Below are 27,948 nucleotides of genomic sequence, written 5' to 3'. Positions count from 1 at the left end.
CTCAATTGTGTTGGTGGCCACAGTTCTGCCCTAGGTCTGAGGGCAAGGAAGGAGGTGTGGGGTGGTCTGTGTGTATGTCCCTGGGGGAGGGGGAGGCAGAAGAAGGGGTAGGAGAGGTTCCAGAACCTGAGAGCACAATCCTGAGTGATCTCACTGCTCAGGATTCTGGAACTTGGGCTGCCGGATGGTACCTATATGAAAGATGTAGTAGGGAAAAAGAGCGACAGCTGGCTAAAGGGGCCCCCCAGAACCCTCCCCAACACCCCAGGAGAGCAGCCTCTCTCCTCTGGTCCATGGAGATGGAGAACACGGCTGCCTCCACCCGGTTCCACCAGCCTCACATGGAGAGGAAGATGAGTGCGATGACCTGTGAGATCTTCAACGAGCTTCGACTCGAGGGCAAGCTCTGCGATGTGGTCATCAAGGTCAATGGCTTGGAGTTCAATGCCCACAAGAACATCCTCTGTAGCTGCAGCTCCTACTTTAGGTACAACAGGGGCCCGAGCTAAGCCCAAGGGGAGTCAGGGCTCCGCTTGAGGCTTTGTCATCTGCTTGTCAGTTTCCCATTTCCCATCTTAAATGTAGGGCTACTGAAGCTCTGGGCTCCTTGGAGCCTGGCTGTGCTGCCTTCTAAGCAATCCCAGCTGGGGCCAGAGCCTCTCTCTGCTTCTTGATGTGTTTTAAACTGGGCTTCAGCCAATATCTGGCAAGTCAGGGGCTTTTCTCTTTGATCCTCACTTCAACCAACTTCGAGTTGGACGCCTGTGGATTCTGCACTTAACCTAGGTGATATGACTCCCAGCCCAGGCCCAGTAGAGATCACTGAAATCAGGAAGGTCAACAGTAAGAATACAGGGGATGGGGAGGGGATGAGGGGAGAGTAAGTACCCAGGAAATATTTTCAAAAGAAAAGGAGTTTGGGTTGAAATTCTTAACTCAGGGGGTGCATATGTTCTTTTGTTTATAAGCTAAAAAAAAAAAAAATTACTCGGTCCCAATGAAAACATGAGAAATATAGTCATTTTTTGCTAAAAGTTCTTATTCAAGCCCAGCACGGTGGTACAGGCCTATAATCACATTTACTCAGAGGCTGGGACAATAGGATCAAAAATTCAAGGCCTTGGGGTCTGGGGATTTGGTTCAATAGTAGAAGGTTTGTTGTCCAGCATGCACGGCGCCCTGGGTTCAAGCCCCAGTTCTCAAACCCACCAATAACAACAATAAAACCATTCAAAGCCTGCCTAGGATACTTAGTGAGGGTCTGTCTCAAAATCACAACGACAACAAAAGGACTGGAGGATGAGAGCTAGGCATTGTGCCTCCCATCTGGAATGTCAGCTCTCAGGAGGTCAAGGCACCAAGATGAATTCAAGTTCAACCAAGCTACATAAGTTCTAGGCCAGCCTGAGCTACAGACAAGACTCTGTCTCAGTTACAACTGTCTCAGTCACCTGGTTAACAAAACCCCAACCATTACCCTAAAAAGAATCTCTATTCAGCTGAGGGGCCACTCCAGGGCTTACAGGTCAAAAACTTAAAACTTTGAGGACTTGGAAAAAAAAAAAAGCCAGGTGGTGGTGGTGGTGCACACTTTTGATCCTAGCATTTGGGAGGCCAAGGCGGGCAGATCTCTGAGTTTGAGGCCAGCCTGATCTATAGAGCAAGCTCTAGGACTGCCAGGGCTACACAAAGAAACCCTTTCTCAAAAAACCAAACCAAACAAACAAAACAACAAACAACAAAAGACTTTATGTATAGATACATATCTTGCATGCCTGTGTGTGTTCTGGAACTGGAGTCAGGCAGGTGACACAGGTGCTGGGGAACTGAACTCAGGTCCTCTCCAAGAGCACTGTGAGGACTTAACCGAGAACCATTGCCCCAGCCCTCGGACTTTGGGTTGGTTTGTTTGAAACTGTTGTCTTCAAGTACAAGGTTTGTAGATGAGGGCTGGAGAGATGGCTCGGAGGTTAAGAGAACTGACTGCTGTTCGGAGTCCTGAGTTCAATTCCCAGCAACCATATGGTGGTTCACAACCATCTATAATGAGATCTGGTGCCCAGAACACTATATACATAGTAATTTTTAAAAAGGTTTGTAGATGACAATGTGGCATTGCAATGTTAAAAGGTTGGCCATGCCTGATTCTCTACTCTAAAACAGAAGCTACGAAAAGACCATAAATCAGGCTCATACCTGTAATCCCAGAACTGGAGAGGCTGAGGCAGGAGGATCAGTAGTTCAAGGCCAGCCTGGGCACGGAGTGAGAATCTGTCTTTAAAAACAAAACAAGCCGGGCGGTGGTGGCGCACGCCTTTAATCCCAGCACTCGGGAGGCAGAGGCAGGTAGATCTCTGTGAGTTCGAGACCAGCCTGGTCTACAAGAGCTAGTTCCAGGACAGGCTCCAAAACCACAGAGAAACCCTGTCTCGAAAAAACCAAAAAAAAAAAATAAATAAATAAAATAAAAACAAAACAAACAAAAAACAAAGCTAAAACAACAAAAAATAAGATAGTAAATGTTTTTTTAAAAATTGCATTTGTTCATTTATTTTGTTTATGGATATTTGCCTGCATGTCTGTCTGTCTGTCTGCGCCACATGCATGAAGTGCCTGAAAAGACCATAAGGGTATTGGATCCCATGGGACTGGAGTTACAGATTGTTGTCAGCTACCATGTTGATGGTTGGGCTTGAACCCTGTGTCTCTGGAAAAGAGCCACCTCTCCAGCCCCAAGACAGTAAAATATCTTAAGCTCCACAGGCCATATACTTTCTTCCAACTGCTCAACCTTGCCTTTATGTCAAGAAGGGCCAAACAGGGCACTTGGGAGGTAGAGACAGGCAGATCTCTGAGAATTCTAGGCCAGCCTGGTCTACATAGAGAGTTCCAGGTCTACATATAGGGAGTTCCAGGGCTACATAGGTAAGGCCCTGCCTTTAAAAAAAAATGAATTGCCAGGTGGTAGTGGCACACACTTTTAATCCCAGCACTCAGGAGGCAGAGACAGGTGGATCTCTGTGAGTTCGAGACTAGCCTGGTCTACAAGAACTAGTTCCAGGACAGCTAAGGTTGTTAAATTGCATTTGACAGAGGCTGTAGGCTGGCAAGCCACAGTCCTGAGGAAGAATTTGAAGCCTAAGCCCACTGTCCTTAAGCCTCTTAGGGGGAAAAATACATGTGTGTGTGTGCATGTGTGTGTATGTGTGTATCATACACATATACGTTCTGTTTGATTCAATACCCAGAAATGTACTTACTCACACAGAGAACCAAACACATGGCTCTGATCATTTGTTGCTTATTTTCTGACTGGCAGTATTCTGAGGATTGGGAAGAAAATAAAGAGATGAATGTTCCTGTCCTCACGAGGCTTACTTTCCCTCTTTTTTTCTTTCTTTCTTCTTTTTTTTTTTGTTGTTTTGTTTTGCTTTTTGTTTTTTGAGACAGCTTTTATGTAGCTCTGGCTTTTCTGGAACTTGTTACGTACTCCAGGATGGCCTTGAATTCAGAAATCTCCCTGTCTCTGCCTACAGAATTCTGGGATTAAAGGTGTGCACCACCAAGTAGGTCAATACACATATAAATTTTTTTAATATGCATATATTTTTGTAAGATTTATATGTGTGTGTATATATGTGTATGTATATGTATATGAGTGTATGTATATGTATGTGTGTGTATATGTATACATATATATGACTGTCAGGGACCAGAAGATGACACACTAGTAAAGGTACTTGCTGCTCAGCATGATGACCTAGGTTCAATCCCTGGAATCTACATGGTAGGAAGAGAGCACCAACCCTCACATGTTCCCTGACCTCCACACAAACACTCCACATACACACATACAAACATATAAATAAACTTAATTTAAAAAAAGATGGTCAGAGAAGACTTTGCTGACAAGGCGATACTTGAATTATCTAGGGGACTTCCAGGGAGAGGGAACTCAAGTAAGGAGGTGGAATTAGCTCCAGGACACAAAGAATAGGTAAGAACCCTGAGGACAGAGGACAGGGAAGATGGGAGATACCCAGAGCTCACCAGTTCTTGCAGTTCTTAGTAAAGACCTAGCATTTCCCTCTTAACAAGTCAGGAGAAGGTTTTGAATGCAAGGGCGACGCGGGCTACGTAAGCTTTGTAAGGATGGCTCCGGGGCTGAGCAGGGTTGTCCAGTCACATGGGAGATTTGGTGGGCAGCGGGTCGAGGCAGATTTAGATTTAATTTTGTGTGTATGAATGTTTTGTCTGCACATAGGCCTGTGTATCACTTGTGGGCCTGGTGCTTGTGGAAGCCAGCAGAAGGCTACAGAGTCCCTAAAAAGGAAGTTAGGATGGTTATGAGCCACCATGTAGGTGCTGGGACTCTGCAAGAGCAACAAGTACTCATATTGCTGGGTTATCTCTATCCTCTGGGACCCGGGTCTTTATTTTTTAATTATTTTTTATTTTATGCGTATAAATGTTTTGTCCAGTGTATGTATGTGCACCATGTACATGCCCGATGCCTGAAGAGATCAGAAGGCACTGAATTCCCTGGAACTGGAGCTATACATGGTTGTGAGCCACCATGTGGGTGTTGGGAATTGAACTTGGGTCCTGTGCAAGAGCAACTCCTGAGGCATTTCTCCAGACCATAACAGAGTCTCGGTCTTATTTTCACTCTAGAGCTCACTTTCTCCATCCAGAAACTGTAAACGAAACAAGGGTGGTAGGCTGGGGGAATGAGTCAGTGGGTAAGTGTTTGCTGCCCAAGCAGGGAGGCCTGAATTCAGATCCCCAGAAACCATATAAAAGCCAAGCTGAGTGGCACATACTTATAATTCTAACATTGGGAGGAAGAGATAGGGTGATCCTGGGGTTTGCTGGCTAGCTGGTCTCGTCAAAACAGTGAGCTCCAGTGTGAGTGAGACCCGTGTCTCAAAAACAAAAAATATACATATATACATACATACATACGTACATACGTAGCAAAGACAGTCAACATTGATCTATAGCATTGATATACCAGCACAGGATAGTATACCTGCATACACACACACACACACACACACACACACACACACCTGGAAAAAAGAGGGTAAAGACAGACTGCAGGAGGTTTCTGGAAAATTCTTTTCACACCCACTGTATAGAGCCATTCTTCACTGCACTCCCTCAGGCCAGTCTAGTTCCAACATACTCACCGGGCAACACTGGGAGTGTGTCCAAGCCCTCTGAAAGCAAAGGGGCCAGGGGTGGGGTAAGAGTGGCCACCAGGAGCGGACTGTTTCTGTGCTGCTAATTTCTCTCGTCTTTGGTTTTTTTTCCCTCCCAGAGCTTTGTTTACAAGTGGCTGGAACAACACGGAGAAGAAGGTTTACAACATTCCCGGTATTTCCCCCGACATGATGAAGCTAATTATTGAGTATGCGTACACTCGGACCGTGCCAATCACCCCTGACAATGTGGAGAGGCTGCTGGCTGCTGCCGACCAGTTTAACATCATGGGCATTGTTAGGGGTTGTTGCGAGTTCCTCAAGTCGGAGCTGTGTCTGGATAACTGCATCGGCATCTGCAAGTTCACGGACTACTACTACTGCCCGGAGCTGAGGCAGAAGGCCTACATGTTCATCCTGCACAACTTCGAGGAGATGGTGAAAGTCTCAGCGGAGTTTCTGGAGCTCTCGGTCACTGAACTCAAGGACATCATCGAGAAAGATGAGCTCAACGTGAAGCAGGAGGATGCTGTATTTGAGGCCATTTTAAAGTGGATTTCTCACGACCCTCAAAATAGGAAGCAACATATTTCAGTTTTGCTTCCTAAGGTCAAGTTTAGATATCCTTTGCAAAGGCTTAGTTGCTCGCGTTCGTTTATCCAGAGGGACCATCCCTAAGAGCCACAGAGCCCAGGGTTGTGCCAACGCTTCATGAGAGGCATCTCCTGCTTCTCTCTGAAGTTTGCAGTTTTCTCTTCCCTTGATGTTGCTTTCGTTAAATTCCTTCTTGATGCGGGGGGGGGGTGGGGGAGGGATTCCACAGAGTTCTAAAAGGTCTCTCACCCTCTTTCCATTTGCTACACTCCCCACACCGAACAGGAACTAAGTCACAAGAGACAGGAACTAAGTCACAAGAGTGGCATATAGTGGTAGCCACTTGATCCTATCTACTGTTTTACATACAGAGCTATATTTAATTTCTGGACAATTATACGGCTTCTTTTGGTTGGAAAGCTCTACCCAGTGGCCAAGGAATGTGTAATTGTTACCCTCGGGTGCCTTCTGACTAGCTCATGTCTCTGTATGTATACCACCTCCTCAAGACAAATACACATTATTAAAAAGCAAACAAAGGGGCCGGGCGGTGGTGGCGCACGCCTTTAATCCCAGCACTCGGGAGGCAGAGGCAGGCGGATCTCTGAGAGTTCGAGACCAGCCTGGTCTACAGAGCTAGTTCCAGGACAGGCCCCAAAGCCACAGAGAAACCCTGTCTCGAAAAACCAAAAAGAATTAAAAAAAAAAAAAAGCAAACAAAGGGACTTGGAATATGGCTCAGAGGTTAAGAGCACTTGCTGCTCTTTCAGAAAGTGGGGCTTAGAGAGATGGGAATTGCAGACAGCCTTGCCTCATGGGAATGAATTTCTGTATTTTATTTATTCTTCTTAGGTTCGCCTGGCCCTAATGCATGCCGAGTACTTCATGAATAATGTTAAGATGAACGACTATGTCAAAGACAGTGAAGAATGTAAGCCAGTCATCATAAATGCCCTAAAGGCCATGTATGACCTGAACATGAACGGACCCTCCAATTCTGACTTCACCAACCCACTCACCAGGCCCCGCCTGCCCTATGCCATTCTATTTGCTATTGGTGGCTGGAGTGGCGGGAGCCCCACCAATGCTATTGAGGCATACGATGCTCGAGCAGACAGATGGGTGAATGTCACTTGTGAGGAAGAAAGTCCTCGAGCCTACCATGGGGCAGCCTACTTGAAAGGCTACGTTTATATCATCGGGGGGTTTGATAGCGTAGACTACTTTAATAGTGTTAAGCGTTTTGACCCTGTGAAGAAAACTTGGCACCAAGTGGCCCCTATGCACTCTAGACGTTGCTACGTCAGCGTGACAGTCCTCAGCAATTTCATCTACGCCATGGGAGGGTTTGATGGCTATGTGCGTCTCAACACTGCAGAACGATACGAGCCAGAGACCAACCAGTGGACGCTCATTGCCCCCATGCACGAGCAGCGGAGCGACGCAAGCGCGACAACACTCTATGGGAAGGTAAAGAACCAGGATAGCAGGGGAGGATGGATACTCCTCTTCCTTTTGGGATGAGGCTGGAAGACACAATGGCAGCACTTACAAGGCAGTACAGCTGTCTTTCGGTATCCACTGAAGCTTGGATGACAGTCCCCCGTACACAGCCGCATCCAGACGCTTGAGTCTCATATAACATGGTATGGTGCCTGTGTATAGCCTGTGAGCAGTTGGGTGTGGGGACACACACCCATAAACCTAGCTCTTGGGAGCCTAAGACAGGAAGATTGCTATCAGTTTAAGGCTGGTCTGGGCTACACAGAGTTCAAGGCAAGTTGAGGGCTAAACAGGAAGACTCTATCTCAGAGAAAAACTGTTGTATAATTTCCTCCCATATACTTGAATCATCTCCAGATTGCTTGTAATACTTGACATTATGTAAATGCTAAGCAAATTGTTTACTGTATTTTTTTAGATATCTATGAGAAAAAAAATCTATCCATTTTCAGTACATATATTTAACTTATTTTAAATTTTCTGGGGGCATAACATGAGCATTTGTGGGGGTCAGAGAACAACTTGTAAGAGTAGATTCCTTCTACCAGGTGGGGCCCAGAGATCAAACAGGTCTTCAGGTTTGGTGACAAGTGCCATTACACATAATGCCATCTCGCTAGCCAGTTTTATTTTTACTAGATATAAAAAAATTATTATGTATATGAATGTTTTGCCTGCATGTATGTATATGCATCATATGCATGTCTGGTGCTCAGGGAGGACAGAAGAGGGAGTCCCCTGGAATTAAAGACTTATGGATAGTTAGTGAGCCACCATGTGGGTGCTGGGAATCAAACTCTGAGTCCTCTGCAAGAGTAGCAAGTGTAGCTTGGTCACGGTGGTGCATGGTGCACGCCTTTAATTCCAGCACTAAACAGAGGCAGGTGTACCTCTGAGCTTGAGGCCAGCCTCATCCACACTGTGAGTCCCAGGACAGCAATAAAAAAGCTCAAACAAAACAAGTGCAATAATCTGCTGAGCGCTCCCTCGCCTCCATTTGTTTAGAGATGGGCCTCCGTACTCCTGAGAGCCTGGCATTCCCAAAGGTCCTCCTGTCTCTGATGCCTGAGTGCTGAGATTAAACGCATACCCCACCTTGATTGACAATTTTTTATTTTTTAAGACAGGGTCTCACTCTGTAGCCAAGGCTAGCCTTGAAGCTTCAGTGACTGCCTTGCTGTAACTTCCCTCCTTAATATATATATATATATATATGTATGTTTTGTTTGATTTGAGACAGGGTTTCTCTGTGTAGCCCTGGCTGACCTGGAACTCACTTTGTAGACCAGGCTGTCCTCAAACTCAGAGATCCACCTGCCTCTGCCTCCAGAGTGCTGTGGTTAAAAGCATGCACCACCCCCTCCCCTGGCAATATTTTCTTAAGGTTTTTCTTTTCATGGGGGATTGGGCCTGAAGAGATGGCTCAGTGGTTAAGAGCACTTGTTGCTCTTGTAAAGGGTCCAAGTTCAGTTCCCAGCACCCATGTGAAACGGGTAGCCTGTAACTTTTAATTTTTTTAAATTCATTTTACGTACCAACCATAGTTCCCCCTCCCTTCTGTCCTCCCACCCTGCCCCCGCATCTTCCCCCTTACAAATTCTTTTAATTCCAGCTCCAGGGGAGCCAACATCTCCCTCTGGCTTCTGAGGGCTCACAGACACACAGATGTGTGCATGCATACAAAAATTTTTTTAAATTTATTTTTATTTCGTGTGCATTGATGTTTTGTTTGCATGTATGTCCATATGAAATCCTCTGGAACTGGAGTTAAAGACAGCTGTGAGCTGCCATGTGGGTGCTGGGAATTGAACCTGGGTCCTCTGGAAGAGCAGCCAGTGCTCTTAAACACTGAGCCATCTCCCCAGCCCCACAAACATACTTTTTAAGTTTTTTTCTTTCTTTTTAGACGCATTTCTCTGTGTAGCCCTGATTGTTCCTGGAACTCACTCTGTAGACCAGGCTGGCCTCGAACTCAAGAGATTCACCTGCCTCTGCTGGGATTAAAGGCGTGCGCCACCTACCTTCTTTTTCAACTAAATTTGTATTTAGTGTGTGTGTAAACTCCTATGGTGTACGTGTGGAGGTCAGAGGACAACTTGCAGAAGTCAGATTTTTCCTCCCACCATGCAGCGCAAGCTCCTTCGCCCACTGAACCATCTTTCCAGCCCTCCCCAACATCTCCTGTAATGATCTAATGCTTTGTGTGCATGGGCACACATGTGACACCATGCAAGTGTGGCGGTCAGAGGACACTTTCCTTTCCAGCACGCGGGACCTGGGATTGCATTTAGGGTGTCACTCAGCAACAAGCGCTATTACCCACAGCCCCTCCCCAGAATCTGCAGTCCTAGTTCTGATCATGGATGTATGGAACCTGAGGTGCACAGAGCTGACTGTGCTCTTCTTCTCAAGTTACTAAGTGGCTATTTATAAATGTATAATTTTTGCTTATTAAAGCACAATGTAGCAGGCATGGTGGCACACACCTTTACTTTTTCTTTTTTTTTTTTTTTTTTTGGTTTTTCGAGACAGGGTTTCTCTGTAGCTTTTTGGTGCCTGTCCTGGAACTAGCTCTTGTAGACCAGGCTGGCCTCGAACTCCCAGAGATCCGCCTGCCTCTGCCTCCTGAGTGCTGGGATTAAAGGCGTGCGCCACCACTGCCTGGCCAGGCACACACCTTTAATCTCAGCACTCAGGAGGCAGAGGCAGACTCCTGTCTGTGAGTTTGAGGCCAGCCTGGTCTACAGAGCTCCAGGCTGGGTTACAAAGTGAGACCCTTCTTCAAAAAACCAAACCAGCTGGCCTGGTCTAAAAAGAGAGTTCTAGACAGCCAGCTCTGTGACACAGAGAAACCCTGTCTTGAAAAACAAAATAAACAACCACAAAAACAAACAACCAAATCCCAAACAATAAAATACAATGTATGGCAGGGCATGGCAGTGCACACCTTAAACCAGCACTCTAGAGGCCAAGGCAGGCAAATTTCTGAGTTCCAGACCAGTCTGGTTTACACAGTGAGTTCCAGGCCAGTTAGGGCTACACAGTGAGGCAATGCCGTCTCAGAACAAAATAAAGCAACACATAAGAAACAATGCACGTAACTGGGGTTTAGCTCAGTTGGTAGAGATAGTTGCCTAGCAAATGGAAGCCCTGGCTTCAATTTCCAGGACCAAGTCACAGCAGGTATGGTGGTGGCACATGGGCCTGGGGTAAATGGGACCCTATGTTCAAAAACAAAACAAAAACATAAAAACCCAAAAAACAAAACAAAACAACAACAACAAAAAAAACATGTAGGTGGGAGGATGGCTTAATTGGTAAAGTGTTTGCCTTGTCAAGTTAGATCCTCAGCACACGTATCCATCTGCTTGTAATCTCAGCGCTGGGGAGGCAGAAACAAGCGGCTCTCTGTTCTATGAAAAACCAACTAGCCTAACCTACTTGGCAAGTTCCAGGGCAGTGAGTAAACCATGTCTCGGAACAACCCACCCACCAAAGAAGCTGGGGACCTGAAAAGAAGGTTCAGCAGCTCAGAGCTTTTCTTGCAGAGGACCACTGGCAACTCACAACCACCTGCATTTCCAGTTCCGGGGGATCTGATGCCCTCTTCTGACCTCTGCAAGGACCTATATACACACGGTGTAAATACAGATAAGCAGGTACGCAGGCACACACGCACACACATACAGAAATAAATAGGTTAAAACTAAGAGAAGGGCAGCGCCATGCGGAGGGCCCAGCAGGTAAAGGAGCTTGCCACCACGCCTGACTTGAGTTCAATCCAGAAGCAACAGTGGGAGAGAATCAGTCTGAGGCAGTTGTCTTCTGACCTCAAAATGTGCATCACAGCAAATGCAGAGACACTCATGCACACATGTGCACATCCATACACATACAATATCCATGCGAAAAAATGGATGGTTCCTGAGGACTTCTGGCCTTCATATGCATACATACATACTGGCATCCACGCACATAGAGAGAGAATAATGGATAGACTGGCATTAAAAATGTCCCCTGGGGGACTAGAGAGATGGCTCAGTGGTTAAGAGCAATGGCTGTTCTTCCAGAAGACTCCAATTAGATTTCAGCACCCACCTGGCAGCTTAACAGTCTGTAACTCCAGTTCCAAGGAAAGTTAACACCTTCTGGCCTCTGAGGACATGACACACATATGTTATATAGACAGGCATATGGGCAAAACATCCATAAGCAAATAAATCTTTCAAAAAGTGCCCCCTGGGCCTTTGAGATGGTCCAGTGGATAAAGGCATTTGCTATTAAATCTGATAACCCGACTTCCACCCTTGTTACCTAGGAGAGATGAGAGGAAGGAACTGACTCCAGCAAGCTGTCCTCTGACCTCCACACGTGTGACATGGCACAGGTGCATGCATGCATACAAATGTGATTGGGGGAAAAGAGGACAGGGAAAGATGGTGTGGTGGCACAGGCTTTTAAACTCAGGAGGCTGAGGCAGGGAGGCCCACCTGGTCTACATGGGGAGTTCCAGGGCAACCAGGGCTATATAGTAAGAGTGAGACTTTATCGCAAAAGAAACAAACAAAAAAGTAAAAAAAAAAAAAAAGCACATGGAGGGGCTGGAGAGTTGGCTCAGAGATTAAGAACATTGGCTGTTCTTCCAGAAGATCTGGGTTCAATTGTAAGTACCCACATGGTAACTCACAACTGTTAACTCTAATCCCAGGGGATCCCCAGCCTTCACTGACATTGCATACACGTGGTGTACAAACTTGCAGGCAAAATGCTCATACACATAAAATAATACACAAGTTGCTCCTGATCACGTCTACCAACTGGCCTGCACAGGCTAAGTTTTGGGCTGGGACAGCTGCTATGTCCTCTCCACACGCTTAGAAGACAGCTTTCCAAAAACTTGAAAGTCCTCGCCTTGTTATCTTCTGTGTACGCCTCAGTATAACTTAACGATCCTGAATTCTCTCCACACAGGTCTACATATGTGGTGGGTTTAATGGAAACGAATGCCTGTTTACAGCAGAAGTGTACAACACTGAGAGCAATCAGTGGACAGTCATTGCACCCATGAGGAGCAGGAGGAGCGGAATAGGTGTAATTGCTTACGGGGAACATGTATACGCAGTGAGTTTCCATTGTATCATCATAAAATGGCACCCTTAGACTTTCTAATAGCAAAGAGGCTCAGCCTGTCTTTAGCGAGCATTTGAAAAGAGGCGGTAGCATCACCTGTTCTCCCCACAAGGGCTTCCTTGGTAAACAGAAGCAATGGATAGCAGTCAACCTTGTCTCTTTTGCTCTTCACAGGTAGGTGGATTTGATGGAGCTAATCGACTGAGGAGTGCAGAAGCCTACAGTCCAGTGGCTAATACGTGGCGCACAATCCCCACTATGTTTAATCCTCGTAGCAATTTTGGTATCGAGGTAGTGGACGACCTCTTGTTTGTGGTGGGTGGCTTTAATGGCTTTACCACCACCTTTAATGTTGAGTGCTATGATGAAAAGACCGATGAGTGGTATGACGCTCACGACATGAGCATATACCGCAGTGCTCTGAGCTGCTGCGTGGTGCCAGGGCTAGCCAATGTTGGGGAGTATGCAGCTAGACGGGACAACTTCACAGGATTAGCACTGCGAGATGAAGTAAAGTATTCCGCTTCGACAAGTACCCTACCTGTATGAGCCTCTTCATTTAGCTAATAAAAAGTCTAAGCAATAAGAATTAATTCTTTTTTTAAATAAATGCAGTGTTTAAACTTGTAAGAGTACTGGAAAATGTTCAACTTAAGGGAAGCAAGGGTTGGATAAATGAGAGAGTTAAGAAAGAAGGTGATTATTTTCAACAGTGCATAATTAAGAAAAGAACCACACAGTATAAAACCAGCTCTACAGAAATATGTTTATTGAAAACTTACATTTAGACAATTAGTAACTTGAACACGAGCAAGATAGCTTCAGGAACATAAACATAATATCTCAGAGTGTTCTAAATACTACATCTCCTCTAATCTGAAGGGAGATAACCAAGATTCTATCTTGCATAGGGGCTTGGGTGCCACTAAGCCAAGAAAACTGTTTTTAAACTAAATACTTATTTTACAAATAACACAACTAGCCCCAGCCCATGGATGGTAAAATCTTCAAACACCTAGCAAGTACTGTGTTTCACAGGTGCAGGAAGCAGGAGGGGTAACTGATTAACAAGTGCTTCAAGGTACCACACTCCTAGCAAGGGTCACAGAGTAAGCCAAAAGCTCTGTAAGGGTTACAGTGAGCAGTGATTTGGCTAAGTAAAGTCCTCGCAGCAAATGACTACTTTGTAAAGTTACTGTCATTGTATTACAACTCTCAACAACTGTTTGGTTTTATGACCAGAACATGTGCTGTAAGTATAACAACAAAATGGACTTTCCTCAAGAAAATAACAAACGGAGTGACGAGTCGTGCCAAAATGTTTAATGGCTGAGAACAGACTGAATTGTTGCTCAAATATTCTAGGGTCGAAGCACCGCATTTCTCTAGTGTAGACGAATGCTTCACAACACCATATATGTTCAAAGACACGAAATGTGACTAACATGCCCTTTGCACGTAAGCTTAGTTCAGAAGGTACCAGAAAGAGGTCCTGTATACTTTATTAGACCAAGTAGCTAAAATATGTAACACAGCTCCAGTCTACTTAGTGTTGACACTTGAATCAGGAAGCAGAAAAGGAAGTATTTCAAACACACCACATGCTACAGTCAGAGAGGAAAGTGTGCACAAGAACCTGCCTACCAGCTATGACAGGGCTGAACACAAAGGCGCTCTCTGGCTTCAGACCGAGCATCTGTATTTTAATAGCTCAGTAGTTTAAAAGAATTTTTGGTCCCAGAAATACTACACACAACCAGGTAACCAAAACAAAACTGATGTCAGTTAATTTTAAGTGTTCTTAACAAAAATGTTACTTTGAACTGGCACAGAAAAGCAAAGCTATCAGGATACACAAGACTAATCATGCAAGTGATGATCGCTTAAACCCTAAGCTCACGACTGACATTCTCAACCTAAAAGGTAGACAGGAAGGGCCCATTATGATGTGGAAGTAGCCTTACTCCAAGTAATGGACAGTCGTACCTTTTTTGGTATAATCGAGTTCTTTTCAACATAGAAAAATAAAAACAAAACAAAGGTTCACTTGAATACATTTAAGTTTTTTAAAAAAGCTATGTTTATAACTTTTCACAAAGAGCTATATTAGACCTGCACGATTATTATTATAAATACTGTTATGTCCAGTTTAAAATTTCAGAATGTCAGCCTTGAACAGATTTAAGCAAATCTGGTTTCTTCCCTTCCTAACAAGTTAGTTAGAGTATTTAGGAGACACAAGTTATGGTGGTGAAGCCACACACGTGAATTCACATATGAACATTAGAAACTTGGTAGTCAGGAAAACCTGCACACCATCATGCAAGGAAGGACTTACCCCTTCATTCAGCCAGGGTCTAGGCTGCCTGCTGAGTCAAAAAAACAGTGGTTTCAATCAAGTTTTTAAAACCAGATTATACCTAAACCTTAGGAGTTATATTGTCTGCCAAAAAATAAAGGGGAGAAAAAAAAGACAAAAAGATGGCCCTATTAACAACTTGGTTATGACAGCCCCAAAATACAATTCTGGGACCAAAAAGTCAAAAATCAAAATATATGACATTCTTCTGGAGAAAGCTGGCATCCTGATGAAATATTAAATGATTTGCTTGTAAAATTAGAGATAAAGGCAAGCTTCCTTCAGTGCACAGACCTCTTATAACTAAGGAATGCTTCTCAGAATCCAAAGGCTTATTTATGTTATGAAGGTAACCACAAAGAGGGCTGGGAAGCAACCCAGTTGGCAGAGTATTTCCCTAGCGTGTGCAAGGCCCTGCGTTCAGTTCCCAGCACTGTAAAACACACCAACCTAAAGAAACCCAAAGGATGGAAACTGAGAAAAAGTTAAGGGAAAGGGGGAGGATAATAGATCCTTTATGCAGAAAGGACTTGTGGTTTCCCAGACTCACTTCAGTTTAAGTTAAATGGCTTTAAAGCACATTTCCAACATAGCTATTAACCCTTGTCCTGGGCAAGAACACTAATTTAGACACTTCAAGAAAACTATCAGTACAGAATCCAAGAACATTAAGCCAATGGCTTAAATTTCTGGTTGTGCTTCTGTTATTTTATCACATAATAAAGTTAACTCTAGTACAATCGGGGAAGTCTAGATCACTCTTCTTGGACTTTTCCAGAATGAGAGAAGGAGGTGAAGACATTCTTAAATTTAAAATCGGATTTACAATACAAACCATCAAGAGTCTATCTTATTTATGTACTCTATTATTAGTTACCCTTTTGTTGTTGGTTAGTTTGAGGCAGGGTCTCACATGTATACTAACTAGACTGGCTCAGAACTCCTGATCTTCTTGCCTTTGCTTCCCAAATGCTCCGATCACAGGTGAGCACTTCCATACCCAATTTTTAATTAGTTAGATGTTTGTGTCTGCTTGTGGATATGTCCATGTGAATGAATGCGGGTGCCCACGGGGGCCACGGGTATTAGATCCCCTGAAGGTGGAGTTATAGAGGCTGTGAGCTGCCTGAAGTGGATGTGGGAACCAAACTCAGTGGAAAAAAGGCAAATGTGCTTACCTGATGATCCACCTCTCCAGCCCACTGAACAGGAATCTATGCTAAGTGAGTGTTGAGAGATTTAGCCTGAATACTAACTTGCATAAAGCCCAGGAGTGGATAGAAACTCAAAAAATGGGTATTCCTTGATGTAACTTCCTTGAGGTCAAAGCCCATTAGAGGATGGGACCTATTAGTGATGCCACCTTGAGAATTATCCGCACTCCTAACTGCTTTATATATTGCTTGTGGGTATGACTATTCAGAAGTGGTGACTGCACAGGTCTGATGAAGGCCCTACAATGTCAAGAGAACAACATTCCTCTATTCTGCTGGAGAACAGTGTTGCTCTAAATATGCATGCTTAATGTAACTGTGTTCTCTAAGCTTGTTAAAACAAACAAAAAACAAAACAAAACAAAAAAACCCTTGAACATGAAGTGAATACTGATGCAAGAAAAAGAAGTGGCTTTACCCTGGCTGTCAGTGAGGATCACAGCTGAATCTTTACTAAAGAATGCTTATATACCAGTTATGAATCAACAGATCAATCAAGATGTCTTTGGACTGACTACAATTGACTTGTCAACGTTAAATCAATAGGGAAATTCTTCCTGAATATGAAAACCATTCATATATTCTCAAAGCCAACCCAGCACAACAGTGTTTAGAAAGAAGCGATGGGAGTGACAGGAATTAGGCTGGAAGGAATGACAAACACAATCACAAGTGCCAGAGGCGCTGAGGCTGCTGACCATGCTTAAGACAGCAAATCTACAAGGATGGGGAACCCATATCCAGCAGCGTATAGACAAAACAGCTCTTTCAGAGAATCTCTGAGTACAGAGTACAGAGGTCTGGGAAGTCCAGATCCATCACTGGTGCTGTGCTGCAAGTCAAGGGGGCTCGCAGTTTAGATGAAACAGACCAGGTGAAAGAAGGCTTCAAAGGAAAACAAAATGTACAGACATTAGGACAGAAAAGAAGGAAATGCCATGAAAGACCCTAATGACTTAACACCATGAACTTACAAAAGAAACTGAAGAAGTGGAAAATAAAATTAATGTGCTACAGAGCCCTCAAGCCCAGCATAGTGGGTGGGACATGACCTTTAACCCCAGGCAGAGGAAGGTAGATCTCCATGAATTCAGGCCAGCCTGGTCTACATAGAGACTTCCAGGTCAGCCAACACTACATAGAAGACTATCAAGAAAACAAAAAACAAACAAAAAAATAAAACAACAACAAAAAAATCAAAGGTAAAATAAAATCAGCAAGATCTGGGGAAATCTCTGCAATTTGAGATTTGCATTAAAACAAAAATCCAAAAGAGAAATAATGTTTCTTTGATGGTAGGATTCACCAAGAGAAGTTGTACAATGTTCCACCAAGAACAGGATTACTCACAAAAGCCTAAGGCTGAGCACTCCAAGACTAAAGTCCTGCACAAGGGAGTTCAGAAATTGAGAATGGGACTCAAGGATATACCTAAAGCAACTGAGAATTATAGATCTTGAATACGAGAACTCTAAAATAACAGCTCAAGAAAATGTTAATAAATGCGAACAGAGGAATGTGAATGTACAGTATCATTGTAGCTTATCATTGGAAGCTTTCCCCTCAGGATCTATGTACGGTCAAAGCCTAGTCTACCCTAGTGAGCTCCAGGCCAGCCACGGCTAAATAGAGAGACCCTGTCTCAAAAAACTAAGACTACTTTAGGGAGAGTAATAAAAATATGTATAGATTAAAAACCTTTTCTGAAAGATAACAGTCATTGAACTGATTATTTAACCTTTTGACATTTTTCTATTAAATGTGTTATATGAAAACCTTAAATTTTTAAAAGCCAAAACTATGTACTCAGGTTTGGTATTCTAGGCTCTAAATTCCAATAAAAGTCTAGGGTAATCCAGTACAATATTATGGCAATTAAGGGCCAGAAATAACATGGCTTCTCTAAGAGGAGTATTTTCTAAACTCTAACTTTCCTTGCCATTTTGAAAGTTTTTCTTGTGGAAAGAACTGATGAAGAGCCTATATAATATTCAATGGAGCAAAAAATGAACTGAAGGCATCACGTGTGATTGTCACGGGCATGCTGCAAACTCCTCAGCTCAGTCACAACCCTTTAAAGTGTTTCAAAATGTTGTTCACTTGCTTTCTCAGCAACACTGAACACTTTTCTTAGAGAAACAAACTTCACCTATGTAACTTCCTCTCTAGTCAAATCAGCTAAATACTAATACCTCCCCAATTCTCATCTCAGAATGATGGCTTCCAGTCTATAAATAGCTGCGGCAGAAACAAAAGCCAGATGATGTGCCAATCACAAACTTCTCATTGGTCACTCTTTCCAAGGAACAAAAACAGCATTTATAAACACATAAAACAAACGTGAGCGCCAACATTCTGAGATCAATCTTGCTGAAACATTGTGCTTTTACCTTCAGATCCAGTCTCACTATTGCACATGCCTCCTGCAGATGAGAACTTAATGCATAAATTTATATCACTGAAAACAAACAATCTACACAAAATGTAAAGGAATATCAAAGTAAATGTGCAAATAATGCTGGTGCTTAAAGCCCCAAATATAGGTCCCTAAAACAAAGGAGTTACAGTTGTTGGCAGAAAAAAGGCCAAATACCTAGACTCGCTTTCCCCCATTCTCTTTAATAAGATCTTATTTGCCAGCATACAAACTAAAGACAGGACTGTAAGTTAACAAAATTACCACACTAAACTGAGTTTCCTGTTTGTTTTTTTAACTATCTTCCGTTATAGGGTAGTAAGTCCAAGTAGAAAATAAGTTATTGACATACTTTTCCAAGTAACAGTCCAGGCATCTCCAGCCCCATGGGATGGGGAGAACAGTTTCCAGCTGCGCACGTCGTCGGCATGTTTAGCATTCAATTTGGGAACTTGGCACTCTCCGCATGTTCAGGGCGTGCCGGTGTATCTCTTGCATCTGTCTGATACGGTCCTTCTGCCACATTAAATTTTGAGGCATAGGGTATCTTTGTGTGCCATGCAGATACCGGTAGGGGATCCTAACGTGACAAGCGGTGGCTCTACAACGGGGCTGAGGCATGGGAGGAAGGAGCATCCACCTCTTTCTCTCAGCACAGTATCGGTAGGCCTCTTTCCGATACTGTTTGTCAATATCATCGCTGTTTTTCCAGCCTCCAATAATGAAGACATCATCTTTATAATAGCAAATGGCTGCTCCTTCAATGCTCAGGACTTCTGGAGGCAAGCTTTCAAGGATTTCATCAGACACCTGACCGGCAATTTTTCTTACTGCCTCTTCGTTTTCTAAAGAATAACTCTTGGGACAGCAAGATGCTGTCTGATAAAAGTTTGAATTGACCACAGACATCTGGAAAAAACAGTAATTGTCAATAAGTGGTAAAGATTCTACATCTTTCCACTGTCGAGTCTCTGTATCATAACAAGTAATTACAGCCTTCAATCCATCCTCGGTGTCCCGGTCCACAGGAGTGCGGGCAGCAATGTACACATACCGGTCTTCAATAGCTAGTGCTTTGACATCGCGAAGAATCTTTGGTGCCGATTCTAAGTTGTGCCATTTATCAAGCTCGGGATTGTAAACAGTCACATCTTTAAAGCCAGGGCTAAAATTGCCATGTCCTCCAATGCTATACAGCTTCCCCTTGACTTCTGTTAGCCCAAAAGAATGCTTTCTCGTCATCAGACTACAAACGTGTTCCCATGTATTCAAGTTTGGGTTGTACCTTTCCACAGTCTTAGCAAAGCCTGGTTCCATCGAGCCAGCAACATACACATAAGATTCTGTTACTGCAACAGCATGTCCATCAAGGTGATTATGAATGTGGGGCAGATTGACCCATCTGTCCTCGTCAACAAAATATCCCACACACTCACTTAAATAGTCTCCTCCTTCTGACACACCTCCAATAACCATGATTACGTCCATGTTTTGTCCGTAGCGAGGTAAGAGTGAGACATGGGATGCGGGATGCTGGAGTGTGCCAGACTGTATGTTCTCTGCTCTGAGTGCATGCCTCTCCACTGCATCAGCCACCAGCTTGACACAAACTTCATTATTGGCCACCAGACGCTCTGGTTTGACATGCCGTGTAAGGTAGGTGGGTTTCATCTGGGACAACCTGAGCAATTTAAAAAGTTCTTCAAAGTATCTCTCTCTGTCTTCAGCATTTCTCTGAACCCACTTCAAAACCGTTTCAAAAAGAACTTCTTCAGAATCCACGGTAATTTCCAAATCCGAAAGCCAGTCTCGAATGAGATGGAAAGGTAAAGTATAAAATTCTTCATCCTGAATGACTTTATAGAAATTTCTCCGGATCATTTCTGCAGCTTTCATAGCAAGCTGACTCAGGGTGTACATGTGGGCTAAACTATGAATGGCCACACAATTTGAGAGATGAAGTTTTTTCTTGAGAAATTCTCCACAAAATTCTTTTAAACGAATCAGTAAGAATCTAGAATCAAGAAAAAGAGAAAAGATTAATGTTGGAATGTAATTATTTCATTTGGTTGCAATGTAGGTGCACTTGGATCATACATATTGAAATGGTAGGATTAATCTCATAAGCACAGTATCTGGAAAGAAAAAAAAAACAAGCAAGTTTTTCAGGAGGAAGGGGTTGAGATAGGTCTTATTATTGCAGATGGCTCAGAGGGTAAAAGCACTTGCCAGAGCAAGCCTAGAGATTCAAGTTCAATCCCTAGAGCCCACATAAAGTCAAAGTTGTCCTCTTCCAGGTGTGTACTCTGGCACCCACACATCATAGACACACAATAATACATTTGTAAAAAGTGAGATTACATGCTCATGCCTGTATTCATGAATCATAAACTCAGGAGACCGAGATAGGAGAATCGCAAGGTCAAGGCCTACCTGGAAAACTTTTTTTAAAATTAATTAATTCATTTATTTATTGTTTCTTTGTTTGCTTTGTTTTGTTTTTTTGAAATTAGGTTTCTATGTGTTGAGCTCTGGCTGTTCTAGAACTCACCTGTAGACCAGGCTGGCCTCAGACTTACAGAGATCCACCTGGCTGACTCCTGAGTGCTGGGATTAAAAGTGTGTGCCACCACTGCCTGGTCTTTATTTATTTATTTATTTTTTAAGACGGTCTCATCGTTTAACTATGTCTGTCTGAAACATGGGGATCTTCCTTCTGCCTCCCGAGTGCTGGGATTAAAAATATGTGCCACTATGCCTGGATTCTATTTTCTATGTATGGGTATTTTGTCTGCATGTATGTCTATGTGTGACATTCATAACTGGTACCCTTGGAAGCCAAAGGATGGCATCTGAAGACTTGAGTTTGGTTCCCAGTACCCATACTAACTAGCTCACAACTGCCTAACCCCAGTTACAAGGGGTCCAATGTCCTTTTCTGGCCTTCTTGGGCACTGCACCCATATGCACATATTGTCACACAGATACACACATACAACAAGGGACAAATGCCAATCCAAATGCATTTTTGACATTTTTAAAAATTTATTTATTTACTTATTATGTATACAATATTCTGTCTGCATGTATGCCTGCAGGACAGAAGAGGGCACCAGACCTCATTACAGGTGGTTGTGAGCCACCATGTGGTTGCTGGGAATTGAACTCAGGACCTTTAGAAGAGGAGGCAATGCTCTTAACCACTGAACCATCTCTCCAGCCCTTGACATCTTTTCTAATCCTTTTACTGTACCTCTGATTTATTTATTTTGGCTCTGCTTTGTTTTTTTGGGACAGCAGCTCAAGTAGCCCAGGCTGGTCTCCAACACACCATATAGCGAAGGACGACCCTTCTGCTTCTACCAACTATGTGCCAGGATCACAGACATGCACTATCACTCCCAGCCTTCGGTTCTTTTTTTATTGAGAAACAATTTTGGTGAAAGGCAGTATGATCATCTAGTCTAAACTAGAGGCAGGCAGGAACTCTAACTTTCTGAAGGCTCAGCTTGGTCAGGTATCTCAAAGAACTCAGCCTTGGCTAAGTTAGGTTTTCATCTCTTTGGGCAATCACAGAAAGTAGACTAAGGGGCTTTCTTTACCCAAGGCTGAAGCCTGGAAATAAAACAAAATCGCAACAAAAAAATCATGTGTAGCTTAAAAAAGAAAAATGATTTATAGCACAGTGCCCACCCACCTAAATTAATATGAGTTAAAACAAAACACAACAGTGTTCGCTCAAATCATAAATCTAATAGCACTTCGCCCAAGAGAGGTGAATCTGAGACCAAGGTTATAGAAGAAAAAGACCCTTTAACTGAAAAGAATCTTAAACAATCTAAGAATGATGTCATCATGACAGGCCCATTTCTATTCAATAATGGTTTATTATGGTTACTGTGCTTAGTAACTACTTAATTACAAAATACAGACGAATTAAGACAAGCTCTCTTAACCTTCTTGAAGAAACATTCCCACCTTAGAGATGAAACAAAGACCAGGTAGAGTGGCGAGTAAAGGCTCTAGACTCTAGAGAGCCCCAGACAATCTGGGTGCCAGAACCACCTGAGTCCCAGGCTGCCTCAAGCTCCTATGTCTAGCAGGTAATTCTGAAGTATACCACCTTAGACAGGTTTTGGGAAGCATTACTCTATTAAACAATAGCACACTTGGCATTGTTATGTAAGGAACACTGTGCTGCACATGTCTGTTTATATTTATTTATTACAGGACTGGGGATTCAACTCAGGGTCTAAAACATACTAGACAGGTGCTCTACTATTAATCCCTCCCTCCAACCTTCATTTTAGAGACAGGATCTATCTAATCAGTGATTCTTCTGCCTCAGCCTCCTGAGGAGCTGGGATTAAAGCGCTGAGCCTAGAGACTCTGCTTATTCTATTATTTCTAATCACAGACAGTCTATGTGGGCACAGAGAAGACGATCCTACCTCAGAGCTCTTTAGGCTCGATCATTACAGGCACGTGTGAAAGATGGAGAACAGTTAGATTTTTTTTTCTTTTTTTGTATTTTTGAGACAAGGTCTCTCTATGCAGCCCTGGCTGGCCTTGAACACAGAGGCAGCTTGTCTCTGCTTCCCTAGTGAAAAGAATGAAGGCATGCACCACCATGTCGGCAAGTTTTAAGTCATAGACAGACCAAGCAAACTTGATAATGGCTCTTCTTCTGGGTTTCATTTAACAACCCTTCTCAGACTGTAAACACCCTACCCCATCCTGACGATCCAGCCTTGTGCTCTGAGACAAGCAATCAGGTAGGCAGGGACTTTATCTTCCCAATCTATCTGCAGTTATAGCTTGTATTTTCTTTCCCACTTTGGCCTATGGTTTCATTTTGAGATAGGGTCTCTCTATGTAGCCCTTGGTGGCCTTGACCACCTGCTGCTGCCTCTTGAGTGCTGGGAATTAAAGACATGAGCCACCACAGCCAGCATCCAATCCTTACTATTTTCTGGAAAGGGTCTCACTAAATAGTCCAGACTGGCCTAAATCTCCTGCCTCAGGCTCCCAAGTGCTGGAATTACAGGAGTGCAACACTCAATCTCTAACTTTAGTATGGAGGATTATGGCCTTCCTTGATTATCAGTTTCTCTTCTTCCACAGAATCATTTTCTTCAGCACAAACATATTCCACCATTTCCTATTTTACAGTCAACTAAGTAGGCACTCTACCTTAAACCCAATCCTTTTTATTTTGTTTTTGGTAATAAACCCAATCCTTTTTAATACTTTCGTTTTTTGAGACAGGGTTTCTCTGTGTAACAGTCCTGGCTGTACAGAAATTGCCTGCCTCTGCTTTCCAAGTGCCTGAATGTACGTATAAGCCTACTGCCAATATCAGAAAAGGGAGTTGGACCCTCAAACTGGAATTACAGACGGCTGTGAACCACCATATGGGTTCTGGGAATTGAACACAGGTCCTCTGGAAAAGCAGTCATAGCTCTTAATGGCTGAGCAATCTCTCCAATCCCTGGAAATATCCCTATCTGTGACATTGTTTCTACTTGTGATTTCCTTCTTAACTTAACTGGAGATCCAATGTTCCTCAATCTAACAGCTTATCCAGACATTGTGAGCAAGTCCACACTGACCTTCTCATATCTGTTCAATTTTCAATATCTTTTGTGTGTTTGAGTATGAATGTAGAGAGAGGCACAAGGCTTTGATATCTTTCCTTGATTGATCTCCATCTTATTCTAGACTTTTTAAAAAAGATTTATGTGCACAAGTGTTTTGCCTACATGTTTATCTGTGCACCATGTGTGCCTGATGTCCTTGATGGCCAGAAGATATCAGATCCACTGAAACAGGAGTTACAGATGGTTATGAGCCAACATGTGGGTATTGGGAACTTATCCAACCTAGGTCTTCTGCAACAGTAACAAGTGCTCTTAGCCACTGGGCTATCTCTCCAGCCCCTTGACCTTTATTCTTTTCAGACAAGGTCTCTCACTGAGCCCCATCCACTGGGCCAGTCTGGCTGGCCAATGAGCCTCAGAAATCAGCCCGTCTCTGCCCTATCCCTCAAGGCTGGGGTTACCATGCCCAACTTTTAAAGAACTGGTCAAGTCCTTATGCTGCAGTACAGGCATTTTATCTATGGCTGGGCCATCCCCACAACCCCTATTCTCCCACATCTTTTTTGAGGAGTGAAGAGGTGGGGTAGATCTCATTATGAAACCCTGGCTGGCTTAAATATACAGACCAAACTAAAACTGGCCTAAAACTCAGAGATCTGCTTGTCTCTGCTTTCCAAGAGTGCTGGGATGAAATTCCCAGCATTTCCTCAGACTGTAATAATAATCAGATCTTTCCAAGTGCTAGGGTCAAAAAAATTTTTTTTTCCTTACTCCCATATCAAGTAAACTGGCAGTTCATCTCTACTTCAAAACACAGATGTCCTGCAGAGATGGCTCAGTAGTTAAAAGCACTGGCTGCTCTTCAGGTTCAATTGCCAGCATGACATGCTTTCTGGTCTCCTTAGGCACCAAGCACTAACACTGTGCACATATAAATGCAGGCAAAACACTCATATACATAAAATAAACCTCAAAGCATACACACACAGGTGTCACCTCTTCTCAATCAAAGCCTCTACCACTATGGTGGTGACTTAAACTATCTGCATCCTCCCACCATTGCATCCTTTTTCCCCAATACAGAATTTATCATTCTCATCAACTTCTAATTTTAAAAAGTTCAGCTCTAGCCAGGCAGTGGTGGGCACACCTTTAATCCCAGCACTTGGGTGGCAGAGGCAGGCAGAGTGCTATGACTTTGAGGCCAGCCTGATCTACAGAGCTAGTTCTAGGACAGCTAAGGCTACACAATGAAACCCTGTGTAGCTGGGCAATGGTGGTGCACGCCTTTAATCCTAGCACTTGGGAGGCAGAGACAGGCGGATCTCTGAATTCAAGGCCAGCCTGGTTTACAGAGTTAGTGCCAGGACAGACTCCAAAGCTACAGAGAAACCCGGTCTCGAAAAACAAAAGTTCAGCTCCTTTCACAGGCGGCCCATAAGGCTGTGGTTCTCTATCTGTGGGTTGAGACTCCCTGGGGTCAAATGACCCTTTTCACAGAGGTCGCCTATCAGAGAATCTGCATATTAGATATTTATGTTACGTTTCATAACACTAGCAAAATGATAATTGTGAAATAGCAACAAAAATAACTTTATGCTCAGCGGGTCACCACAACATGAGAAACTGTATTAAAGGGTCACAGCTAGGAAGGTCGAGAACCACTATCTTAAGGGCTCTGTCCTCACTATGATGCTTTTGTTCCTTTTAACTGCCTCCCTCCCTCCCGTCCAGCTACATGACCCTGCTGTTCTCTATCTCTCTACGTGGGGGTTTTAGACTGGCAATCTCTAGCTGAAGCACACTACCTTGCCACCGACATCCCTTTATTACGTCTTTTGAACTTCTTCTATCCACCCAATTTAAAAATAGCTCCTCTCAGCTGGTCATAGCAGGGCACTCCTTTAATCCCAGCGCGCAGAGGCAGAGGCAGGTGGATTTCTGAGTTCAAAGCCATCCTGGTCTATATAGTGAGTTCCAGGACAGCCAGAGATACATAGTTAGACCCTGTTTCTAAAACAAAAACAAACAAACAAACCGAAGACCGTCCCCTCCATCACCCTCCACATCACATTCCGCTGTCTCACAGCTGTGACAGCCATTCAACAGGCTAGGCATTCACTGTTAAACGACAGGAGTTCCGTAAGGAAAGGGATCTATTTTCATGTGTTTTGTTCACATAAAAACCAGTGTCTGATGCACACCTCGGCTCAAGAGGTGCGTGTTAAAGAGTTTGTAACAAACAATACTACCATCCCTAAAAACGGCGTCCACCTGCCTCCAAACCGACCCTGGGCCATCTTTTTCTGGCTCCCTACCATCCATTTTCCACAATAGCTAAGAAAACCTTTGTAAATATTTCAGTCGGATCATCTCTCTACCCACTTTCTCATCCATCACACCCAGTAAAATGCTCAACTTTCCCCAACGCATTTCATACACCACCCTCCCCGTCGCCCGGCAGGTCCAGACTCACAAGCTGGATCCCGACCGAGGGCCTTTGGGAGCCTGTAAGGAGCATCCATCCGCCTTTGCACTGCTAATTTCTCTTGCCATTCCGAGGTCGGCTTAAATGTCAGCTCCTCCATCCCGCAGCTAGCCTTCCACTGTTTTTTTTATGTCGTCATCACACAGCTTTTTTTTTTTTTTTTACCGTCTTTGTCCCTACACCTGGAGCCTGCGCTCTAAGATGCAAGGCGCACAAGCTAGACTCTCAAAGGCCTCCTCCGTGCCAGGCGCGGTGGCTGTCCCGCCCGTCCCCGCAGACACGACCCCTCCCCAACCCCCGCTCGCCCCCACCCCCATCGTCTACCTGTCGGCCAGCTCCAGCACCTCGTGCACGCTGCCGGTGCTCACTCGGATGCGCCCGGTGTACATGTACTCGATAACGGCTTCCACCGTGTCAGGTTCGGGTCCCGGCTCCGAGCTCCACTTGCGCATCTCCACCCGGCCGGAGCGCGACTCGGAAAACTGGCCGGAGAGCAAGGGCGTGAAGTACTCGGTGGCGGCGGCCAGCACCGAGCGGTGGGCACGGAACTCGCGACCTCCGGCCCCCCCGAAGCACAGGGTGATGTCGCAGAACAGGCCCTGCCGCCGCTGCTCGTTCTGCCGCCAGGACAGCTCGGAGCAGTGAGTGCTGCACTCGAAGTCCTCGGCCTCTGGGCCTGGATCGCCCCCGCTCGCCTCCATGGCAGAGATCCCGGGCCCGAAGTCCAACGTGCTACCTCCTCGGATATCGGCAGCCAGGCTCGCCGAACCGATGGCGGCAGTCTCCATGCTCTCCATCTCCAGTACCTGGAGAGACGCAGCCGCGGCCGCCGCAGCCGCCGCAGCCGCCACCGCCGCCGCCATCTTGAAGCCGCCGCACCGGCCCCCAGAGCTTCCGAACGGTGCGGCAACACTGGTGCGACACAGAGGAATTCTGGGATTAAATAAAGCGCGCGGGGCGGAGCTGCGCCTGCGCACTTCCGCCAAGCTTGCGCCTTCTAGTGAGGCAAACTGGGGGCGGGGGGGGGGGGGGACGTTAGGGTTGCTGTCTGTGCGTGTTTTGTTGAATTTTCTACTTTAAATTGCTTTAGAGGCTATCCTCACCACCACACGCACACACAGAAACTTAGTTTGTTTGATTTTGAACTCGCTCTGTAGATCAGGATGGCCTGGAGCTCACAGAGATCCACCTACCCCTGCTGGGATTAAAGGCATGTAACCACCACGCCCAATTTATATTTTAAAACGTGGTTTAGGCTGGGCAGTGGTGGCGCACGCCTTTAATCCTAGTACTGAGGAGGCCGAAGCTGGCGAATCTCTGAGCTCAAGGCCAGTCTGGTCTACAGAGCGAGTTCCAGGACAGCTAGAGCTTTCACACAGTGAAACCCTGCCTTGAAAAACAAAACAAAAAACTTAAAATATTTTATTTTCTTCGAAAAAG

At 44.5% G+C, this 27,948-nt stretch overlaps 2 protein-coding genes across 2 annotated transcripts; one reads left to right on the top strand and one right to left on the bottom strand.

The window, feature by feature from the left end:
• The first annotated feature begins 127 nt into the window (after positions 1-127).
• Klhl10 (kelch like family member 10) lies at positions 128-12,980 on the top strand. Its single transcript, XM_075990762.1, has 5 exons — positions 128-487; positions 5,324-5,813; positions 6,651-7,268; positions 12,273-12,422; positions 12,606-12,980. Exons 1-5 carry the CDS (start codon positions 294-296, stop codon positions 12,978-12,980), a joined length of 1,827 nt encoding a protein of 608 aa, XP_075846877.1. The 5' UTR covers positions 128-293.
• Positions 12,981-13,183: 203 nt separating this feature from the next.
• Klhl11 (kelch like family member 11) lies at positions 13,184-27,419 on the bottom strand. Its single transcript, XM_075990761.1, has 2 exons — positions 26,833-27,419; positions 13,184-20,434 (listed from the first exon to the last, which is right to left on the bottom strand). The coding sequence occupies exons 1-2, from the start codon at positions 27,369-27,371 to the stop codon at positions 18,853-18,855; spliced, it is 2,121 nt and encodes a 706-aa protein (XP_075846876.1). The 5' UTR covers positions 27,372-27,419; the 3' UTR covers positions 13,184-18,852.
• Positions 27,420-27,948: the final 529 nt, after the last annotated feature.

The sequence above is a fragment of the Microtus pennsylvanicus genome, chromosome 11 (genome assembly GCF_037038515.1).
Source record: "Microtus pennsylvanicus isolate mMicPen1 chromosome 11, mMicPen1.hap1, whole genome shotgun sequence".
Lineage (NCBI taxonomy): Eukaryota > Metazoa > Chordata > Mammalia > Rodentia > Cricetidae > Microtus > Microtus pennsylvanicus.
Note: the sequence above shows the minus strand (reverse complement) of the source record. Positions and strands in the feature narration are given on the sequence as shown.